Genomic DNA, 24,643 nt, shown 5'->3' with positions numbered 1-24,643 from the left:
GAGTTCAGATTTTCTAGAGCTTATAATTTGCCTGAGCTAAAACAATTATATTACCTTTTTTTTATTATTTAAATGGACTTTACAGTGTAGTAAATGAAGCAGGGGTAGTAAATGAACATGCTCTATCCTGCTAACTCCATTACAGGAACAGCATCTAGAGGGGACATATGAGGACAGTCCACTCATAACTTTTTTGAACACAGCAGCACAGATTTACAGAGCTTGATTGCTTCAGTGGAAATCCCACCTCTAAAGCATAAATTTTCACTAGAAATACCTTTATGGGAATGTCTTTCTTTGAAGTAGATTGATTCCTAGGCTCATTAGTCAGCTGTTTCTAACCAGCTGCAGTGCTGAGGGCACAGTGCTTGGTTTAGCCTGCATGCTTATTGGTATAATTTTGTTTTGTGGCACCTACATACCAGTGAACTGGCAAACACACCCTAACCAGTTCTTTTCTACATTTTTATTCTTTGCATTACATGTACTTATTTTGCAAAGTGAAATATTCCCAGCTATTGATCTCACCATATGTGGAAGTATTTCTACTGACTGCCAGGAAGATACAGAATACCAAGTATCTCCCAAAAAGAAACCCTTCCTCAACATCCTCTGCTGACCCAGGATGTTCTTTCCTTTTCTTTATTTTCTCAGTATCACAAGACACATGAATGTAAAAATAAATTCTGATTAAAGTTATACAAGTGAAATTAAGGCAAATACATTCCTCTGAGCAGGAGAGCTATGCAGCATCATTAGTGAGACTCAGTTTATTCGTTTCCCTGCATCTGACCTGTACTCCTGATGAAATCATTGTTTACCCCTACAAAAAAAGTTAAAATGGAGAAAACAAGATTGTAAATGTTTAGGGCTAAAGGGTTCTTGCACCATGCAGTAACTAATATTTTTTGCTCACTGCAAATGTGAAGGCCACCAGGAAAGGGAAAGCACAGCATCTGCATTCTCTCCCCATCAGACCCCAGAGACAAACCCATTTAAGGTAAAGATCAAATCTGCTGCTTTCCAGAATAAAACTGCTGTGCAGCTGCAAAACTGCCTGCAAAGCACAGGTAGCAATATCACAATTAACTGTAGTTTAAGAAGTAAGATGTATCATTTGGTTGATAGTTAAACAGATTTATTACAAGCAAAGGTCAGGTCTCCATGTGTCCTCTGCTTTTGATGAATAACCTATTTAAATTTGCATGAGAAATTCTGGGGAGGGAAAAAAAATACACAGCTGAACACCACAAGCATCAACAAATGCAATTTTTTACCTTCAAAAGTGTTTTTTCTCCAAAGGTTTGTGAGTGTTTCAAAAACTGACCATCTGGGACACTTCTGAATGAAATCAGCTTTGTATCACTATTTGCCATAAGCAACCTTGCTGGCTGTGCCAGGCTGCAAGGGAATTGACTGTAGTGCACAAGAGTGAAGCCTGGCTTTATAACCCTTGTCCCAACTCTCTTGGGAGCTTACTTCATCTGAAACTGAGAATGCATTTTTAGAAACACTGCATCCACTCAATGCAGTCCCTTACTCCATAGTATTTAGTACCACATGGCTTGTGCTCTTGCTTTAAATCACAGAATCTGCATGCTTACATTTATCCATTCACATTTCCAAAGCAATTTATTAGACCTCCAGCTCTGTAACCCAGCTAGGCAAGTTCTTTTTCCCATGTGTTCTATATCATGTAGGACATGATTGAATATCACCTCCTTATTGATCAAGTGGTGTTCTGCCAAGTTTGGTGGGTTTTACCCTTGATGCTCCACTTAAGAGTCCACCCCCCACTCAAAGCTTCTCTGCTTTCTTGGATTATGTGAAAGCCATGGAAATCTTCAGGTCCATCCACATGAATAGGACTCTCATTAAAAGAAAGGCTGATTGTACTCACCTCTATAAAATAAAACAGTAAAACCAAGAATACCCAACTGGAAAGCAAAAATCAAAGACCTGTCATCTTTAAAAGCACTCAATTCATCTGCCTATATTATGATTAGAGAAGCCCTTGGCTTTTCCTTAATCCAGGGACAGCAAGCATTGCCACTGCACATGAGAACAGTGAAGACACTGGGACTGCAAGCAGCTCTGTAAACAAAGTTTGTTTCAAAGACTTGACAAGCATGACTTGTGATAAACAAGACACCAAAGCTTCTCAGGATTGACCTATGGATTCACTGTCAGCACATAATCTTCTGTGCCTAAGAACCCCTCTGTATGATTTCTCTCAATTCCATGCACATCCTCAAATGCTGACCATGCCATATGAGGCTGTAATTGCTGCAAAGATGATTGAAGACAACAATTCTTGTGTAGCTCTTCCTTAAATCATCTACCTGAAGTTCCTCTCCATACCAAACATTGAAATGACAAGTATAGCAGGCTCAAAAAAAGAATATATCATGACAGAAACACATACCTTGTACACTCAGTGAGAGATGTGCATTTGATCATGAAAAATGGATGTCATCAGGGATAAGCATTATCTGCCTTAATTTTCAAACAGGCTTAATTTTTGTTTTGGTTTAAGTCAGTACCATATTTAGCAAACTTATTTTCCTGTGCTACAGAATTTTGAGTATTATTTTGGCTTGCTTTTTGTAAGAGCAAAATTTAGCAGGTTTTTTTTTTTTTCTGCTCAACACACTGCATTGCAGCAGGAAGACTATGCAGAAAATGCAGACAAGACACAGCAAGAGCAACAAATCATGAACTCCACTAAACTCCACTAAAAGTCACTTGAAGACAGCATTTATTTCACAGTACCAGGAGAAGACATAAAGTTAAACTTTACATGCAGAAAGTTGTTTATTATGGTTCTAAGAGAACACAGCAAGACTTTCTTCTCCATTGTAAAATAGAAAGATAAACTTTCAGCCACCTGGGGCACCATCCTGTGGGACAGTATCAGTGTTCACATTGGTAGACTTTTGTAGCCTTCATAAATGGATTTTTGCTTAGTTTTACAGCTACAAGGCTTAGGGGGAACATCCTCAAACACTACTAGCAATATCCAGAGACATACATGCTCAAGCTACTCTGACCCATTAGACATCCCTTTCACTTCACTGGGCAGCCTCAGTTACAAAGTGTCAGCATCCTACAGAGTACTAAATGCAGTGACCAATCTATCTACATATTCCATGAAAGACATAACCTAGTCTTAACCTAGTTTTAGAAGGCCACATCTGAACCAGCCAAATCCCAAATGCCTGTTCAACACCTTGCAAAACAAAACAAAAAAGCATGGAGGAAAAGAAGAAAGGAGAAAACATTCAGTGACCTCATGGAATCCAACTGCACTTCTGATGCAGCTTTAAACATCAATTTTGACCTGTGGAGTGCTGAGCTTTGTTACAAAAAGTTCATCTTTTGAAAGCTTCAGGCTCAGTTTCCCCCCCCTTCCCCCCCCCCCCCACAAAAAAAAAAAAGTAAAAGCACATGCAAGGAACCGAGCATTGCCCTACAAAGAATAACATCAGATTTGTGCCAACATGAAAAGTTGCAGTGAACATAGGGTCAAAAATGCAGTTAAAAAGATAGGTTCTGTCTTGAAAGAAAATATGTTCCTGATAAAGCCATCTTACTTGCTACTCAGAGAGACCTTAAAATTGTTTAAGCTGTCAACCTCCATAAGGATTCTTCTTTGATGGCAAAAACTTCATGCTCCTAGAATGCAAGTCAGGTTATTTTCTAAAATTCTCCTGTATTCTTTTATTTCTCTGTGGAATTTATCTGACAACAGCTTTAAGTCATAAAATGTTCTTTCCAACATCTATCTCACCAAAGAAAATGGCCATCCAAGAAAAAAAGAAACAAGTTTCCCAGCACTGAAGAACAAACATGAATAGCATTTACTTTTCTCTACCATCTATCAAAGGGAGGGGGACAAAAAAAGGAAAGGAAAAAAGTACCTCACTTCATGAACCTCGAGGGACACTGCACAATGTGAAGATGTTGCACCAACATCCACCACCACACAAAAACTGCACAATCCTCTCCCTCTTCATTATCTACCAGGGTCTCTACTGTGTTCCAGCTCAGCAGCAAGTGGGGTAGCTGCACCACCAAAATACAAACAAGAGTAACACCATGTTCTTCCAAAACAACCAACCCAAAACACATCACTCAGCTGTGAAATTAGTACTTCCCAGGCAGCAAGTCAAATACATCTAAACGTATTCAGTCTACAACCATAACAGCATTAAAAATCCTGTGTGTTTGAAATAGAATGGAAATTGATGGAAATTATCTTGGGAATCAGGAGGTCTAGTGCTGGGATAAAGCAGCCTGCAATAGCTGCCTAGAACCATACATACAAAATTCAGAGCATGTTTGTCACTATGGGAGATTTAGGATACACACAAACCTGTCTACTACTATATAGCAAAACACTCCAATATTTTGGCAGAAAATTCAGTTACTTTTTTATGCATCAAAACCTGATATGTGCAGATGGAGAATAAGCTTACAGCAGTAAAATCATTTTCCCAAGGCTACAAAGAAAGCTTGGGCTATGCCCAGGATTAGAATAGTCCCTGGAGCAAATTCTTGGCCCGGTCTCTGTGAACGTAGCAGGATCTGAGTTAGTGTTAATTCACCTTTTTTCCTCAGCATTTGAAAATCTTAGTGAGAGTTCAAACAGGCTGCCTTAAGCAAACATTATCTCACCAAAAATGAGACAAGTTACTATCAAAAAATTAAGAAAATGCTAACAGGAGATGCAAGACTGAGAACACCTCATCTAGTGTCAACTCAGCCTATCATTTGTGATAAGCTTTAGGGCCAGATGCTTATCTGTTGCATATTGCAACAAAGCCACTACATACTCCCAACTGAAGATCTGTCCCTATAAATTAAGTGTATTTAGGATATTTCAAGCCTAAAAGATTCCATAAACCATTACTTGCAACATTAGCTTTTAAACCCAAGCCTTGTTTCCATCCACCAGATGCTTCTCAGCAGGGAAATGTACACAAGACAACCCAGTGAATATTTCTTAGTGGGAGAGTAGCAGGAAATCTCCCATTGAGTAGAGTTTGCTTGAGTGTTCACCAGGATTCAAAATAACAAAACTGGATCTTTTTGCTGCCCACATCCAATTATCACATGGTCAAGGGATTTTTAACCATGCAGACACAGAAACTACAGGTTTCTCACATTCAGAATTCACACAGTAAAGGCACACAGCAATGAATTTTATCTCCTCAACTAACAGTCTGTGCAAATTAATTTGCTGACCTATTTTTTCATGGCTAGAGAGAGAACTGTCAAACAATCCCTCCTTTTTTTTGTTGCAGCTAATTACACACAGAAATATTGAGTCTTGCTAAAGAAAAAGGAGGCACAGTTTATTATTGCTTTCTCACGTGCCACAGAGATGAGCAAATGAATTGGCTCTTTTGGGTACTATTAGTTCCACATAGTTAGACATTGTATGTTAGCCACAGCAGTGAGCCAGAGAATAGTGATGTCTAACAAGTCAGGACGTAGACAATAGTCCTCCAGGCATACATACAGCCCTCATTCACTCCCTTACGAAACAACAAGCTAAGATTGATGCCTTTCAGCTGCCTTTCTGTATCCCCAGCAGCATGCACTTCCACACGTACAAACTGATCAACATGAAGCAAGGCCACTATGGGCTGTCTTATTTTTTCTTGTGCTGTTTAGCAGGTTTTTTGTAACTAACTCCTTAGCTATGTAGTTAGGAAGTGATCTGCCACCACTAGCAGTTTTGTCACTAGCTTCCACAACCCTGGCCAACTCTGGTTACTTTGGTTTTCCATAGAACCATTTTTCTAAGATTCCTTCCACTCACACCCAATATAGAATCATAGAATTGGCTGGGTTGGAAGGGACCTCAGAGATCATCGAGTCCAACCCTTGAACCACCGTTGCAGTTGCTAGACTATGGCACTGAGTGCCACATCCAGTCTCTTTTTAAATATCTCCAGGGATGGAGAATCCACTACTTCCCTGGGCAGCCCATTCCAATGCCTGATCACTCTCTCCGTAAAGAAATTCTTTCTAATATCCAACCTAAACCTCCCCTGGCACAACTTAAGACCGTGCCCTCTTGTCTTGTTGAAAGTCATTTGGCAAAAGAGCCCAACCCCCCCCCGGCTCCAACCTCCTTTCAGGGAGTTGTAGAGAGTGATGAGGTCTCCCCTGAGCCGCCTCTTCTTTAGGCTGAACAGAGAATTTAAATGTCCCCAACACTATAGATCCCTTATTAAATATCTGAAGTCATTTGTTGCTTTGAAAAAGCATTTTTATCTTGGAAACATCACAAATCGTTCTTTTGATCATGGTAAAGTAAGTTATGTAGTTTTCACAAAAACTATTTCTAAGGAACTCTTTACAAGTTTGGAGTTCAGCATCTCAAGTGTACATTAACTTGTGTTAAGAATGCATGGAGCTACTCTGATTCTCCCCAGCTACACTTAGTTGACTCTGCAGGCTGCATTTCCATTCTATTAAATCTCCCACTGAATTATAATACATCTTCCCTCTAAAATTTAAGATTTTTCTTCTCAGAGCCTGGGGAAATACTGTCATTCTTCAGCCATTTAAAATTTTCATTGAAAAATGTGCTTTGAGAGCAATGCACTTAAAGGTATATTTTCTTCACCTTGATATATTGAAAAGATACATTATGTTTAACAGTTCCTTGATGCATAATTTTTAATAGCAGAAGATAAATAGTCTTCACATCTGATGAGAAATCTTGCTTTCGGAGTCAGCTGAGAATCCTGTTCTGCAGTAGATCTTACTCATGTTCTCAGCATCATACCTAGCATGAAAATGGCCCAGAGATCTCTCCATAAAGTCAGAGTTCAAGGTTGAAGTACCAAAAGCCACTTACTCTGCAGCAGTTCCTGGAAGGCAGATGCTTCTTGTCTATTTTTACAGTATTTGTCAGACTAACCCCCTTCCTCTGCAGTTTTCCTGTCTAGGAAAAATATAGCTGGTTATTTCTGATATTCTCCTTTGACTAAGCACTGACTAATCTACTTCTAGCTCTGAAGCTAAGTTTCTCTGTCCTTTTTCTGTACAAACAAAGGAAAAAGAACAATAATGAACAAATAATGTTTTTTCTGGAGAAGGCTGGTTTGCAAAGGAAGGTTAGAGTCTCTTAAAAGTTATCTGGCCTTCCTTAACCTCTAGACTATTGGTTTTGGTCCTTACCAAAGACAGGACAATCTTTACTTGAACAAAACTGATTTGCCCAAGCTGTACTACTCTTTTAATACTATGCCTCAAACTTTTCTAATCTTTAAACCTAAAAGACTTGACCAACTAACACTGCAGTAGGGTATCAAAATCTGTGAATGCAAAATAGAGATCAGAATAACTGGAGACCCTTATGACCCAAGTAACATTCCCTCAACGACAGCAACAAATTAAAAGAAAATAAACACCAAGTAACTCAACCTCACAGTACTTTTAACTATTTTTGTTTTAGACTAGTCTTTGTGTAATATTTTCAGCAAGGCACAATAACAGATTGATCAAATCTTGAGTATTGCTTTACAATGCTCAAGAGCTGCATACCACTACAGGGAAGCACAGCAGGTAAGCAGAGCATAATATCACAGCTATATCACTGCTTGTCACCTAAAATGATAAATAGTATCTTTTCCAAATGAACTAGTAAATTAATTTATCAAACTGCATTTTTCACAAGATATCTTGGAACAAACAGAAGTATCTAGGACACACATTCTATGGCTTTGCTGGTGCTACTTTAAGAGTCCTTTAGTTAATAATGGGTTATCAACCTCAGAAAGGGCAGTGCCACCTAGTCAAATAACATCACCCTCTGTCAAATTAGATTTTCTCTGCTACCACTCTGTGTGTAGCCACAGACTCTCAGATGCTCCTGTTCCTCATCTAGCACAACCATTGCTTCCCCAGAACTGGCACCAGGGAAGCATGTCTGTCAGCTGGGAGACAGATTACATTGTAAAGAAGCAGATATTTATATGATTATTTCACTGTTATTAAGTTCCTCCTACAGTGCAGGCATACAAAGTCAAGATGAGTCATCTGCAAACAGAATTTTGCATTGAAAAAGTATTAAAATCTAACAAGCTTCAACTTTCAGGGAAAAGAACTCAAACTGAAAAAATCACAGAGGCTAAGTGCCAAGAAGTAAACACCAAGCACTCTCAACCTCCCCAGTCAAGGAAAACAGTTATAAATGTTATTAAAACATTTACATCAGGTGCAATTTTGCATTTTATTTTTTATATTTTGTGCCTACTAAGTTAAAACATGCAAATATTTTACAAATTCTGGCAGAAGTAAAGAAAACCTAGGGAAAATCAAGCTATGTTCTGATTATTATCACTTTCCCTGCTGTGCAAGAAGTCTGCTTTAATTCAGTAGTAGTTTACAACCTCACAGATTTCAGACAACAAAGTGATACTGTTTAATTAATATTAAACATCTATTTTCTTTCATTAGCCTTGATTTTCTGCTCCAGATACAAAGAATTACAAGTTCATCTTTGCCAATAAGCAAAGCAGCACATTCTTAAATTGGGAGAGCAGAGCAAATTCCTCATGATACATGAAAATCCAAGTTCTATTGGTATATCAGGCATCCATAATGAAATCTGTTAACAGATTCATGCCCTTGCACAGGAGGCAAGCCTGCAACAGCTGAGTTACTATTTTGTGGAACTGATGCTACATCAATTGATTGAAAATCCATTTAAGACTGCAGCTGGGTTCCTTCAAAGGGCTGATGTGCAACCACTTATCTATCTATCTAACCACTTATCTATCAAAGAAAGCAAGCAATTCAGACTTGTAGTAGAGGATCACTTACACTCAATTTTACACAGGAAAAAAATGGTTTATGAACAACTGTTAATACCAATCATATGAAATAAACCTAATTTTCCTTCCTTTTCTAACTATTTTTGTCTACTTCTAGCCAAGACTTGCATTGTTCACCTACCACATGCCAGAGATGGCTGTAAGGCCTGTCATTACCACACCACTCAGTTACTCCTAAGTAACTGAGTTTTAGGCATGCCTAAAACCCTCCTCATTAAGTGTTCAGTTCTTTCTTTCCCATTGGCAAAATTCAGCCTCTGCTTACATCTGTCTCTGATGGCACTGAGCAATTCCCTCAGGGACACGAGCAGGATCCATGACAGCAGGATAATTACTTAGCACTGCTACTGATTTACCTTGCTTGTTTGTACAGTGCACCTTGCTACACAACTGTATGCTCACAGCTGGAACCTCTCAATCATCAAACATAAAGTTGCCTTCCATGGAATCCTAGCAGAGATCTGGTGGCAAAAGCAAAGACCAAATTTTGAGTGTCTAACATTTCCTGCTATAAAATAAATGTAGCATACATTGGCTCATGTATATCGTGTATTTATATGGGGTAGATTATCTAATATTATTTAGAAGTTAATTTATTTAAAGGGTGTTATTTTTTTTACTGGTCTAGATGTTGCAGACTTATGTCAAAATTTTGCACTTGGAAATAATCACCATCTCAGAAAGGAAAAATAAAATAACAAAGGAAAGAATGGTGATTATGAGTTTTACACTAAGTAGACTAAACTTAAACTTGGATGTTCCTCATTCTTCATTATATGATGTTATAATGCTAGTTTCCCCTCAATATCAGCATCTTGGTTTAAATTTAAATTCTTTGGGATGGTCTTTCCTAATGAGCAACAAAGCAGTACTCAGCACAAAGAATGATAAATTGCAATTTTCTTGTGCAAAAATACAACAGACCCATATGTTTCAAAGCATTTAAAGACAAACTCCATTGTTTTAATAAACTTCTACCACAATGATGACTTTTTTACATAGACAGGGATCATTACAAAGCCTGTTCTAGAATCCACAGATTTCTCTCATCATTTTGCCTGCCAACTAAAAAAGATTTCATGACATGTGAAGTCTTGCAGATTTTAGACCTATACTTCTGTTCAGAGCTATCAGTCCTGAACTTGACATCCATATGCTATTTTCTCCTGCCAAGAAAGTCACTTACTTGTATGCCTAAAAATAGCCAGGCCCTTATTGGCCTCTCATTCCTTTTTAAGTGAATGAAAAGTTGCATTTTGCTGTTACTAAATACAGACTGACCTATACAAAAGGCTATCTTTTGCCAGGGCTGCACAAGTAAGGGATTTTTTTGTCCTTTTGATCTTATGTCTAGCATAGTTAGGACCAAACTCTGGTTTTGGCTGAAGTGAAGCAGCTATAGCAAGGACAATAGGGTTGCACAAGTGCCACAAATATGAATATTTTTTCTTGGGAATTCAAGATCTGTATTTCATTAATACTTCTATGAGACTGCAGCCCTGAAGCATCTGGTTTTTTGTAACTGATGTAATTAAATGCCCTGGGAAATATGCAAAATGAGGGATCTGCATACTACTACACAGCAGTTCCATTCTGTATTTTGCCTTTACTTGGTTTTGTGTCTGCATAATATTCTGACTTGAAATGTACTTTTCTGAATAAACTTAATGTTCTCTACTGGGAAAAAAAACAAACACTGAGGTCTTAGGAGGGAAAAATGAAATTCTGTGTAGGTCCTGGAAGAGAAAACACAAAGAACAAGACTTTTTATGTGGTCAGTGAACCTACAGAATTCTGCTTAAGCACCCAGAGAGATTCTAAAACAGGCCTGAGTTCTGAATGCCCATCACTTGTCTGAAATTCAGTGACCTTTAAAGAATGCTGAAACTGACATTCAAACTAAAGAACCATGAACCTTTAATTACACTCCTTATTACTAGTAGTAGTAGTATTATCCACAGCTGGTCCAAAGTACACTAAGCATTGTGCAAACATAAAGGAAAGGCCACATATATTTGATTTTTCAAGCAAGACTAAGAATGGGTCACTGGGAAATTGGTATGTTAATCAATAAATTAATATAATCACTCTCCAACTCAGTTGTCTAACTAGTATGCCTGAGGTGGAGTGACAGATTACATCACTACACCCACACCTGAGCAGCCAAAGGGTAACACCTTCAATAGCTCAGTGCCTGCATCATGTAACTCCATTTGCAGTGCAACACAGCAGCACAATAGTGAAGGGGAAAGAGCACTCATATCTTACAGCAAACAGAAATGAGATTTTATGGCTCAATTTAGTCATTCCAATGAAGAAAGTGGGCCTGGATCCACACTTTCTAGGGTTTGCTAGTATTTGAATCTGTCTGTTAGAGAGTCTGAAGTGGGATGAAGCTTAAACGTGAAAGCAATTTCTAACCTGAAATTTCTAAGCTTAGGGACCCCCCATTTGAAAAAAAATGCTTCTCTATACCCAGGAGGTGAAAACTCACTTTAATAAATTATTTTTTAATAATTCAAATTTGAAACACAAATTATTTTGAATTCAAAGTCAGAATGTCAGTTCCTTTGCATTTACTTGCAATATCTTAACCATGTGCCAATAGCTGATCCTGTAAAATACTCCCACTGACAGAATTGTATCTACCAAGTTCCCATCTGAAATACTGTACAGATTAATAGAATTCACTTCCTCAAAATAAAGTGTGCATATTTACTACACCAAACTAAACACTTACCAGGACAGGACCTCAAAATCATGGATCTATTGGTTGCACTCAGGCTTTCAGTTATTTCTTCAAAGCTAAGCCCTCAAATACATCTGTGGTGATCAGAAAGGAGTGATCTAAAGCACCTGTGAGGACAGATTTCACAGCCTGCTTGCTATTTTCCCACCAGTTTGCAAACAGACCAGCATCAACTCTTCCTGTGATGCAGGAGCAGGCAGGGCCTATTCAAGCCTGCCCTGACCACACTGGGGTGCAAGTTCTACTTCTAGAGCTGCTTCATGAAAGCCCTTGACAAAACTTACATTTACAGAGGTATACAATCCAAATCTTTACTCCAGCTCAGGCTACAAAGAGAGCTTCTAGTGCAGAATTTGGTCTGTGCATTGTTCTGCTATATTGATATGGCTCCTCCATTCACTGGGAAACAAGTTTTAGCTGATCAGATCAGGAAGATGAATGAAGAGATTACTTTCTGTGAATCACACAAGTCTACATTGGTCAAGAAGTATGAGATAGAATGGGAGCTTGGCTTTGCATTTGACAATATTATCAGACATCACCTGCTTGAAGAGTCATTAAACTATAACAGCACAAGCTGCATTTGTGTATTTTTCAAAATGGTGTTTTAGTAACATAAATAATAGCACATAGTACTATTGTACATAGTACAATAATTGTCAAGAAACTAAGAGCAATGGGTTCCAAAACACCAAGGTTCCATTCCACCTGGAAGAATCCCTCCTTCTCTATTATGATTCTGAAACCAGGCTCAGTATGAATCCTCACTACTGCAGCTACAGGACATTATAGTTGTTATTCTGGAGTGACTCAGATTGCTGCCTTACACTGCACATAAAAATTACACTGTTGCAAAAAAATATTGTTCATATTATGTTTCAATTCTTATATTATTGTAAAACAGAAACAAATAATTATATTACAATTACTATTACAGTAATTACCCGAGGTGCTAAGGAATAAATTCATATTAATTTGTTTAATTTATTGTGCCTGGCCTCAATTTCTGACTATGTATTTCTGAAAATGCAAATCCACTGCTGATGAGAATTCCACAGGCATGCATATTTCAGGCAACACTGAAATGAAAAGTGAAATTAACTTATTCATCATGCATCACTCAGTCCCTGACCATAAAAGTATTGCACAAAACCACAAATGTCAAAATATGCATAACAGATTCTAAGTGAGCCTAAGGTAGCTGCTAAAGAGGATACCACAGGACTCCACTGACCTCAAGGACCTTACAAATTTAAGCCTGTAAAGATTTACCTGAAACCTTGTGGAGCTGTATGCTGGAGAGCAGCACCTTCAGCATTCAAAGCCAATGAGACCACACAAATTACTACAGAGTGCAGGAGCTGCATTTAAAGACAGCAGCTGAAGCTTCCACATGGTCTTTTATGAGTACAACATTTCCATAGCAAAATTAAGTATATCAGGTACTTGATAGATAAGAGATTTGTCATAGATAAGAGATTTGTTCCTTCAGCTAGAGGAAGAAGTTGAATTTATGGTCTGTGTAACTCCTACTTCTCAATATTAATGAATGAAAGATGACAATTTCATTTTCCCTCAAGCAGCTGTTCTGATCCATATCCAACCTAGCCTAGTGTAGCTTTCCAAACCAAATATTTTCCAAACCAACATATTTTCATGTATATGTCAGCATTTAATTTTCTGTATTCTGGGACTCCAGGCCACAAAACAGCCATGCTCAGACAGAATACATACCTTACACCTGTTATGTAGCAAACAGACATATATAGGTATACCATTATTTGAATTTCTACACCTTTATAGTATACTGTACAGGTTCTTTTTAATAGTAAGTCTAAGACATATAGGTACATGAACATAAGATGTTCCAATCTCAGTATTACCAAGTGAAAAGACAATCAGAGTTCAGTTGGGGCACAATCAAATGAAAGCAAAGTCAAGATAAACCATTCCAACTTACTGTAATGATAGAAAAAGCTTTGGAAGCAACTAGACTCATCTTGAAAGGAAGGATGGTGATCAAGCTGCATCACTCAAGAGAGGGGACAGATTATAACAAAAGAGAAGGAGCTTAGTTGCAAACACTTGGTTGCAAAAGGAGGCTCCTGCATCACCTCCCCACTCTCTATACAGACCATGCACATGGGTATCACTCCCTTTAGTATTTTTCTTACTCTTCACATACTCCATTTCTTCAACTTGAGTTATCAAGTGATGTCTATTCCCTAGCCTACTATATTTACTGTCTCATGAGATGTTGCAAAAGCAGCACCATAATAAGATAAACTTGCAAGAAAGTATTTTGAAGCCTGTAAGGGATAAAACAGAAAATTACAAAAAGAACATATAAAGAATCAGAATGAGTAGTGAGAATACAGTCAGTGTGGCCTGACAATGAGCACAGCAGGTCCTCCTTTTTCACCAAAATGGAACATCAGGGCTCTGTTGCTAACACTTTACCATTGCAGACAAGGCAAAGCAGAATGCTTTACATAGTAGGTGTTTGGAGAGACTTTCAGTGTCAGACACCCCAAGGTGACAACTGGTTATTTATAACAAGCAGTGACCTCTGGTCACCCTGGGTATGTCTCCTGGCTCGTGGATTGGTTCAAGGAACCTGCTAAAAGGACAGCACAAAGGAAGAGAGCACCAAGTTTACCACATCAGCATGGGGTGATAAACTGAGAAGCACTGCTAAAGGTGCATGGGGGAGCAAAGCAATTCTAGAAGAATCACTGTATTCTCCTCAAAGATTAAAAAAGGCATCAGGAGTATCAAAAGCCCTGGCAATGCTTTTGTGGCACTGAAGCTACTGTAAATTGTCTAGCAAAAGATTCCATTCATATTTAATACGTATCTGTGTGCAGAATCCTCTTTTATTCTTCATAAATTTAGCCTCTTCAATGCATGAGGAAAGATACGTTCCAAAACAATACAGTTAGTGCACTTCCAACAGCTGGTTTCAGTATCTCAATGCCCATCCACTCCAGCTGAGTCTTCAGGCAAATTATATATATATACATATATATACATATATATATCCAGACAGGGACTACCCTCTGTGCTGGTTTTTTGGTAGGGTTTCTAAACACTAACAGAGTGTCACAAATAAGGTAAACAAAAAATAAAAGCTTTCAGATAGACTAACTGATCTTACAAAACGTTTAAAAAGAAATGGAGCATTTTATTTGTCCATATTACACCTATGTGTTGCAACTCTGACAAATGAAAATGTAAAATAAAATTAAGCCATTTCTCAGTATTCCCTAATATTACATTGTTAACAGGTAGCAGCATTACTTTTAGCATAGTATTTAATTCTATGTTGCTTGAGTAGCAAAGACAGACTATTAGATTTTCATGAAGCAGAACAAAATGGAAACTCAGATATCTGGCTTTTTTTTTAATATTCAAATTATTTACCATGTTAGATTTTTCTTTTACATATTCCACCTCTTTTCTCTTATTTTTGAACCAAGTTATTGTACCTGTGTTTATCATATATCATTTCAGGTAATACATGTTGAGATTTCAGAGACCATTTGGTCAGATTCTAATAATGTCTCCTGGGAGCTGACACCAGCTTCCAGCAGCAGGTCTTACACTGAAGATTAGAATAATAAAACACATGCTGCTGCAGCTAGCAAAAAAAATTAAAAAATAAAATAAAATAAAATAAAATAAAATAAAATACACAATGCAAGTTCATCAGGCTGAGGGACATCTTGTCTTCTAGAAAGAGCTTTCCTGTTGTTTATATCCTCACAGAAAAACAGTCACTTCTCTTTTTTCTTTCTGTTGAACAGAGAATGTGCCATTGCACAGATTTTGTTGCAGATTGCACATTTCTTTTTGTCTTTACAGTATTGCAGTACTGCTCAGTGCAACTGAGCAGGGCAGAGAGCTTGTATTTTACTAAAACGTTATCTTTATCCACACAATGTAGGTGTTTTTTCTGTGTTTTCGAATAAAATAAATATATTTCATATAAAAGTAGTATGGTGGGTTTTTTCCACATTCTTTGTGTAAACTAAACCAAATGTCTTGAGATGTAAAAAAACCTGACTTAAAAAAACCCTGGTATTTCTCCTCCATATGAGCATTGAGTTAGGATATCTGCCAGCGTAATATTGATAAATAATATATTTCTTCCTTACAATTGACAGTTCTTTATTATAGAATTCCCACTACAAATACCAGGTGGATTAAGACTTGTAATATTTGACCTATTTGCTTAATGGCAATCCACTACATAATGATTTTTATACTATTCTGTAAAATGAACAGTCCCACATTCACAAATGCTAGCAGGAATCAATGTCTCCTGTTTCTTTCTCCGACCTTCAACAACCCTACCCTCAGCAGAAAAAAACCCCAACAGTTTTACTAATTCATAAGCACCATGCAGTCACAGGCAATCTAGAGAGAAACCTCTTAAAGCAGTTGCTAAGAAAAAACATGAGAAAGCTTCCACATAGAGAGAAATTCTGAGAGCCCAAAAGAACAACAAAAAGGAAGAGGTGTGAAGATTTAAAATATTCCCAATACTCACTGAAAGCAGCCACTGCAAGAGCCAGTGTGACAATAATGGAGACCCAGGAAACCCACAATGCCTTCTTTCTGTAGCTTTGAGCTTCATGAGGTTTTAGCCTTGTACTGCTTTCTAGTAAACCTGATAAGCAATAAGCAAAGAGGGTGTGAACAATACATTGGTCCTTTTAAAAACACAGACGTGATAGTTCAGACCTAGGTCACATATTTACATTCTATATAACATACAGAATCAATAAAGAATAAAATCCTGCTCATATTATTAATGTTAAGTGAATGAAGCCACCACGAGTAAGCAAGGAGAGCACACACAAGTTGTTTTGATTTCACACAGAAAGACCCAGACATCAGAGACTTCAAAAGAGCACAGCAATTGCAGGGAACTTACAGAAACTCACATCGCTTATATTTTCCACTTATACAACAACAAAAAAATGGTCTCAGTCCTATAATCAGTCAGATCAAAACTTATTTCAGGTGTTCAGGATCCTGAACACAATTAACATGGGAAATAAACTTGTGCTCACCACTCTGTGCAATAACCTACTGATGGCACAAAGGGAGCATGGAAGAAGAGGTTGCAGACATTAGAATCAAAGCTAAGACAGTTGAAAAAATCTTTTGAAACCTCATGTCCTTCATGTGAGGTAAGAATACATCCCCATCTAGAACTACCTGAGGAACCAATTCTGTCCCTATTGCAATCAGCACAGGAATCTGTTGGACACAAGGGAATGGGATTGCTTTCTTTCTTTTTTGATTTTTTCCATTTGTGGAAGTCTTTTGTTGGCTTATCCTAAATTATAGAGAAGAATTCATGTGAAAAATAAAATAAAAATCACTACAGTCTTTGGTTTTCACTCTCTCAGTCCGATCCTTAAGCCACTTTCAAAATGCATTCATAATTTAACATATTTATAACTTGTTTATCCCATCCGGATTCTTTTGTGCTTAAAATAGTCACCTAATTTGAAACACTTCAAACCTAATTTTTTTTTTTACCAGCAAGTTCCAGCTAAACTATACAGAACACCTGATAGCTTTTAACTTTCCTAAGGAATTACTTCAGAAAGCATTGTTTGTTCTTCCTAGATGATGATCATGTTTTGGAGGCACTTGTCTGCACTGAATACATTGAACTGGGGCTCTGGTTTAATAGAATAACCTTGCAGTAGCTCTAATGTCTTAGACAAAGAGCTGAGATACAGGGTCTCTGGCAGGCTAAAATGTAACAGCTGAGGCTGTTACTGCCCTCACCTTCCCCCTGTTTTCTCTCTGATGGCCACTGCCACTTTCAAGGCAAGGACATTTGATCTGGTTATCAGTACACTCCTCAATCCACACCATGTTTAACCAAATTTATTAACGTTAACAGATGTTAATTCCAACTGACTGTAATATACTGGCTGAAAACTGCAATGGCTTTGGAATCAATTCAGAAGTGAATTATTCCTCCAGGGCAGGAATGTGCCAGCAGTGGGGCACACGTCCAGCTGTGGTAAAAATTTGAGCCACCAGATTTTTACTCTGTTACTTTAAATCTGCCAAAATTACAGGTTCTAATTATTCCTAGAATAATTGGTGGGGTTCATGCTGCCTTGGAAGAATTCTTCATGATTTCTCACTTGCATTACAACAAAGTAGACAGTTTCTTTATGGCCATAATAAGAAAGGCACTGTGAGAATTCCATGCTTGTACTGTGTTTTTAGAAAATTTTAAATGTTGCTTCACTTTTGTGCTACACACCCTCATGTTTAGGAATATGAAAACTAGGAGAATTACTAGGCCCTATATTGAAATGATGTCTGTTTCTGATTATAGGCTGCCTTTGTTTAATCCATGAAAGCTTCCAGATGATAACTCTGGAAGGTTTGAGTCTTTTACTGATAGTCCTGCACAGCTATTTCTCACATAGCCCACTTTAATTTGTGTGAACAATTATTATTTGGGTTTTTTTCCCAGCATTTGGCCTAGCTTCTGCAAATACATATAATGATGCAGTTTAAGTGCTGTCTGACATAAGGCAATTTCACAATACATCTTGGAATACAGGAGAGATTTCTACTAATATAACCATAAAGACAAGTTATCTTCTTGTGTTTGTGTGTTTGCCTTTCTTGCCCCCAACCCAAAGCAAGGATTTAAAATTATGGCCCAAATCTTGTTGGAATGTAAAGCAAAGTAGGTCTTCTTAGATAAATTTGATTCTCAGTATTTCTAACCTCAAACACAGGTCAGAATCTCACCTGTTTCTTTATTTAAAGACATCCTATAATTCATAGCTACAACCCACTGCTAGCTGGGAAGACCAACACAAACGGTTGATACTTACAAATCATATCCTAATTAAATTGAGAAATTAGCAAGCCCCACAGCTAGTGCAGCCCTGCTGATTACCATTCCCATGTCAAACACATGTCCAGTATGACAGACACTGCAGTCTTTATAGAGGGAACCACTTCTGCCGCACGCGACTGTGTGTGTGTGTGTGTGTGTGTTTGTCTTTCTCTCTCTCAAAATGGCTGGCACAGCTGTCAGAGATGCGAGCCCTTCCTTCCTAAAATAATTCCAATAAATTTTCAGTATTTACCATTTTCAACCCTTAGAAACAACATATTATTCTTACAAGTGTCCTAGGGGACTATCACACAAAAAAACAACCTCATCCACATGACTACCAAGCCCATGACATGAAAATTATCTAGAAGCAACAACAGCTCGTTAATTTACACAAAACACAATTCACAAGGTAAACCTCCATATTTTTTTTCCACTGACCATAAGAAAATAAGTTTTAAGCATCCACAGAAGGCTGAAAGATAATCTTTTTCAGTGTGACCTCCATTGCTACAAAAATTAATCTGCTGGTAAAATTTCTCCACCCTGAAATTAACAGAATGAGTATTTTTATTGTCATTATTTCATTTAATACATAGGTATCCTTAAGGTAAGGAAAAGATTATTAGCTAGTTAAATCCACTGGATTTTTACTTTAAGTACATTCATATATTAACAGATTTTCTTTCCATAAAAAAATCAGAAAAAGAAAAAAAATGCTTAACAGTTGCAGAACACAAGCTTGGCATATTTTTTAAGTGATTCTAGGATATTCTTTACCATATGTTGACATACCAGAAGTACTTTTCTATTTGGCTAAGGGATCATTTTAAAATGTCAAGTTAGAATTTGCAGAAGATTTAAGGCTAATAGAAAAATTATTCACCTAAGATGTTAATTTTAGGACCCCATCCATACGAATTTTGGATATGACTCTTCAAGAGCAAATATCTTGTTCCAAAATTTAGTGGGTTTTTTTAATTATTTTTAGCAAACATGGAAGTATCATGTCTATAAATGGATCTGCTGTGATTCATTGGAAAGGTTCATAAGAAGAAGTACAATCTAAAAGGACAGACTGTAAGAACTCAACAGGGACAACCTGCAAAAAGCATACCAGATTTTCCTCTACAATGGTTGGGAATTATCCCAGTAGATGGAATGGGTGGCTATGGGAAAGGCTAAAAGAAAGCTACTGCAAAGGCCACAGAAAGCATGTGGAGGCAGAGAAGGAAATGAAATAATCAGCCTGAGTCTCATCTCCCTTCTAAAAATGGATAGGTTAGGTACAACAGACATTCTGCTCCTTTGGAATTACTCCTAATACCAAAAGGGTCAGCTTTTATCTTTAGCTCTGTTATACTGGGCACAAATGAAAAATTTCTGTAATCAAACTTCCATGTTTGAACTACAATCAGAATTCCTGATTCCCTTTATTTTAAAAGAGAACTGAAACCACAAACTACCCTCAGTCACAATGCCTGTCCTTTGCCATTGGTGGTGACAGCGAGGGTACCCCTGGAAAAAGGGCTGTTCCTGAAACCTGTCAGGGGAGATGGTGTCTGCTCTTGCTCTTTACTTCTTTACTTCATCTCTAGGATTTCTGAGCAGACACAGGCATTTGGAAAGCTGGGGAAATAATGGGAGATATGGGGGTTACAGGTAGGATGGGATTTGAAGACGGAAAACACAAAAGGGACTTCAGGATGTTGAAAGCAAAAACAGAATGGAAGAAAAGGCAACAGAAAGACTAAGACTATATGTGAAATAAAAAATGGAGACAAACCATGTGGAAGAGGAGTCTGGAGGCATTGTGGAGGGCAGGGCAATGGGGAGGTTTAAAATGGCAGCAGCCTTTATGGGCAGCAGGTAAGTCAGTGCCTCACAGACTGTGTGTGTGGACAGATGTCTGAAATAGGTGTGCTTCACATTAAAGAGTAAGAAGGCAGCTTTTCCATCCCTGGTCAGGTATTTAGGCAAATAATAATAATTAAAAATTTAAAAAAAAACAAAACGAGCTTTGTGGAAGAGAGTTACACGGTAAAGGAGAGGAGACAAGGAATAAAGCAAGAGCCCCGAGTGCTCTGCCCAGTCTGGTCTGTAGCGGACCAATACAGCAACACTCGTTGTGCCCCTTCTCGGACGGCCCGTGGGCAGGTAACCGGAGTGGCCTCCCCCTCTTCAGCAGCGAGAAACCCTCAGGCACTGCCTGGCACTGCCAGACCCTCCAGGGAGCCTCCGCCACCTGAGCCCCTCGGCCCCGGCTCTCCCCTCAGCTCCCTCCCCATCCCTCGCCTGTGGAGCGGGAGCGGCTCCATGTGTCGCCGCCCGCCGGTACCCTCTCCCCTGCCAAGCAGGCAAGTTTTCAGGCGAGGTGTTAACAGCCACGAACAGAGTTTATAAAAAAAATATTTTAGAGCTGTCGCGGGGTGCTCAAAAAAAAAAAAAAAAAGAAAGGGGGGAAAGCTTCGAGAGCGGGGACGGGGAGGGGGGGGATAGGAGGGGTGTGGTGTTAGGCGAGTGCCTGCCGAGAGCTGAAGGGAGGTGGCCGGAGGCGCTGAGGGGCAAGGGGGCAAGGGTTTTGCAGACCCTCACACCGTGTGAGTGTGAGGGAAGAGCAAGGGGGTCTAGGAAGAGCAAGAGGAGATCGGGGGTCTAGGAAGCCGGGCAAGGCGGCTGCGAGCAGAGAGCGGCTGATGTGCAGAGCTAAGGGAGCAGGAATCAGTGTGGAGATGCCAGGGACGGGGATGAGGATGAGGGGGCGGGAAGGGCTGCTGTGGCGGAATGAGGAGGAGGGCATGGGGCCAGGAGAGCGAGGCGTAAGGGTGCTGCAGGGAAGATGTAGGAAAAGCTGTCGGGGGTGGGTGTTAGGCGGCTCGGGACGGAGGGAAGGTGATGGGGCACGGCACCGAGGAGGGCAGCACAGAGGAAGGCGGGCGCGGAGTGAGGGACGGGCGGGATGAGAATGAGGGACGGGCGGGTGCTCACCTCTGTCCTCCAGCCCCTCGCTGAACTGCCCGCTCTCCCCGATCCGCAGCTGCTCCTGCTGCTGATCCCGAGGGGGCACCGGCGGGCTGGCCCCTGGAGGCTGCACGATGGCGGGGTCCGGAGTGGTGTCCAGGGGGGCAGCAGACGGCTCCATTTCTTGCGGGGCGGCGGGAAGCGGCGGGCGACTGTGGCAACGAAGCGAGGAGCGAGCGGAGCATCCAGCCCGGGTGCGAGCCCGGGGAGAGGAGGAGACTCCGGCTCAGAGCATCAGGGAGACGGGGACAGGCAAGCAAACAAACTCCTCCGGCTGCTCCCCGCCAGCCGCTCCCCGCGGCCGCCTCATCACTAACCTCGCCGGCGGCGGAGGGGGGCAGGTGGGAGAGCGGTGCCGCCTCCCCGCTCTGCCCTTCCCTTCCCCTCCCCGCCCCGGGGAGCTCCTCCGGCGGCGGGAGCTGCGCCGGGATCCGCAGCGGGGCGGGGGCTGAAGCCGAGTCCGGGCAGTAGTTCGCCCCCGCGCGGAGCGGCGTCTGAGGGGACTGTGGGTGGGGGCAGGAGAGGTGGCGGGAAGGGCTCTCTGATCAGTCGCCCTCAGGGGCTTCTCGCCCGCAGGACCCTGAGCCGAAGGTACGTCCCCAGGGCCGGCCGAGGAAGCGGGAGATTTGTCTGTCAGCCTCTCCTCGCCATGGCGTGCTCCGCCGTCCCCTTCCTCCTCCCTCTGCTAACTCTCTCAGGGGAGGAGGAAGAGTTGTCCGGAGGGTGTCCAAACCCAACGCCTTTGCGGAGAGTGCTGTGAGGAAAACACCTCGAGGGCTGCGGGTGCTGCTGGACCCGTGGCTTAAGGCCCCGACCGCTTCGCCTCCCCTGACACTGGTCAAGACTTTGTTCTCCCCTTTGCTGAGGGATTTGCTCATTCCTCATTCACTGCAGTCCTTTTTTCGGTACCAGCCACAAACGCACACCTCTCAGAACTCCCTGGTTCTGAGGTTTTGTCATGCTGACCGCTGATTTTACCACTGTTAGCCTAAAAATTGTTGTAAAACTCGGAGCAGTCTCACGCCCAAGCATGGGATCAGAGCTGGAGACTTGCTGGCCTTCAAACCCATTTGCCCACCTCTTCCCAAGGCTGCAGGAGGGCATAAGTAAAAAAACTAAAACCTGAGGAAAAGAACATTTGGATAATTTTACTGATAGATTTGTGCCAGAGCTGCTTTCTTATTCTCCACCGTCTTCTCCGGACGGATAGAGAGGTGCAAAGAAACAAAAGCATTTTCTGTGCTAGTAGTTGCATGTTCACTGGCATGCAGATTGATTTTAAAACTGCATTGTGGCTTGGGTCTAGGAAAATACCCAAAGACAATTGAAGACATTGCCCAAGATCCTCCCATATCAATGTACGGATATAATCCCATTTAAACTAGATGAAGATCAGGACCTTTCTCTTTTGTCAAATTATCAAATTTGAGGAGTATAGGAAGGCCAGTAGGAAATAAATTTATGATAGCATAGGGACATGATTTTACAAGGTCTTAGAATCCGACTGATTTCCTCTTTGAATGTTTTACAGCAGTTTAGTAACACCTGTTTGGGGATGGCTGGTGATATATTGCTAACAAAATTTATTCATTTTTAAAAATGCCTCTTAATGCTGTATGCTAGTCTTCAAAATCTTTTCACTTATTTTAAAGCAGTATTATTTGAAAAAGTAAATATAAGTAAATATTAAGGTAACCAAGTGACAAAGAATTGTGTTTAAAAAACAATTGGCATCCTGGAAACCTTGTGGAATGAAGGTGGCTGTTGTGGTGTGAGGGATTGGTGTGATTTTTACCTAATTTTATGGTTTCTCTGTGTATGGTTTACACAGACTATATGAAATAGTATATGTATATAGAATACATATATGTATCATATATGTATAGTTTATACAGATTATACTATATGTATAGTTTATACAGACTATATGAAATGTTTTTGAAGTCTTCATGCCTCTTGCTTAAGTTTCATCTTCATTCTTGTCTGCCCTGCCCTGCTTTGTGATCCCAGAACTCTCACTCTTCTTGTTGGATAAGCATTAATATAAGTAATGCCCCAAGTATTTCCTTTCCCCTCATGTAATGGGTACTAAATTTTAAAGTTCCTACTTGATGTTAATGCCAGAGGTTCTCATGTGCATAAGCTAACACAAGTGAGTTCTTAGGAGGGAAATGTAGTTTTTTGAGTTTGGGTTGAGCTGAGGGGGATTAGAAACAAGTAACCCCATAACACAGATAGAGTAATTTTCTTCCCTCTGGTGATCCTGAACCTGCAAGATATGAGAAAAGGTCTGTATTTGTATACATGTGAGAGATGGATGAAAAGTAAAAAAACTTACATAAATAGCAGATCATCATGTCTCTCACTTAAAATTTGTTTGTAAAATGAGAACCTTTAAATGGGTAGAATAATTTTCTAACCTGTTCAGAGACAAGGGATAGGGACCAAATGACTTTTCAGGACCTGGCAGGGATGCAGAAATCTTTGATGAGTCAATCTGGGAAAATGCTCTCCCGTGCAGAGTGCTTCCAGTACAAGCCATAAAGAGTTCCTTGAAATTAATGTAACTGCTCTAATGCTCCATAATGCAGTTACTGCAGGATCCTTCCTCTTTCAGGGACATAAGTCCATATCTGATCCACTCCAGTAAGAACTTTCATATTCCTTTTTCATAAATGAAAATTTGACTACTGACTTTCATTGGACACTACTATCTTTCTGCAAGTATCTAAAGTATTTGGGTATTCTTATAACTTCCAGAAATCAAACCAAGAGGAAAGTGCCTGGAGATTCCTAATTCGACTCCTTTTAAAGGGAGTGAAAGAAGTAGGTTTCCCAGTGATTTGGAGGAAAACAGAAACTAGGAACACCAAATGACAAGTTTTAAGCTTTAATATGTCCTTTTTCTTTTTTTTTTCAGTTGTTCTCAATTGCTTTTCTGCCATAAAACTGTGTCTGATGGAGGCTGCATCTTTCTCTTTTTATATAACTGCTATAGTGTTCAGGCTATAGCAAAGAATATGAGCCTTGCAAAGAGTATTATGATTTCTTTTAAATTACTGTCTTCAACTGCTTTCAAACATGTCCTCGTGTGAGAAAGGATATACTCTGTGCTTCACAGATACAAAT

At 39.8% G+C, this 24,643-nt stretch overlaps 1 protein-coding gene across 1 annotated transcript in view; it reads right to left on the bottom strand.

Annotated features, from left to right (window-relative positions):
• Positions 1–21,635, bottom strand: part of TMEM163 (transmembrane protein 163) — an 89,377-nt gene extending 67,742 nt beyond the window's left edge. The window contains exons 1-2 of the mRNA XM_030454698.1: positions 21,482–21,635; positions 16,157–16,276 (exon numbers count right to left, since the gene is read on the bottom strand). Of these exons, the coding sequence (XP_030310558.1) occupies positions 16,157–16,276; positions 21,482–21,635 (274 nt within the window). The remainder of the gene's footprint in view (positions 1–16,156; positions 16,277–21,481) is intronic.
• Between the last annotated feature and the right edge of the window lie 3,008 nt (positions 21,636–24,643).

This window comes from Calypte anna, chromosome 7 (genome assembly GCF_003957555.1).
Source record: "Calypte anna isolate BGI_N300 chromosome 7, bCalAnn1_v1.p, whole genome shotgun sequence".
In the NCBI taxonomy this organism is placed as follows: Eukaryota; Metazoa; Chordata; class Aves; order Apodiformes; family Trochilidae; genus Calypte; species Calypte anna.
Note: the sequence above shows the minus strand (reverse complement) of the source record. Positions and strands in the feature narration are given on the sequence as shown.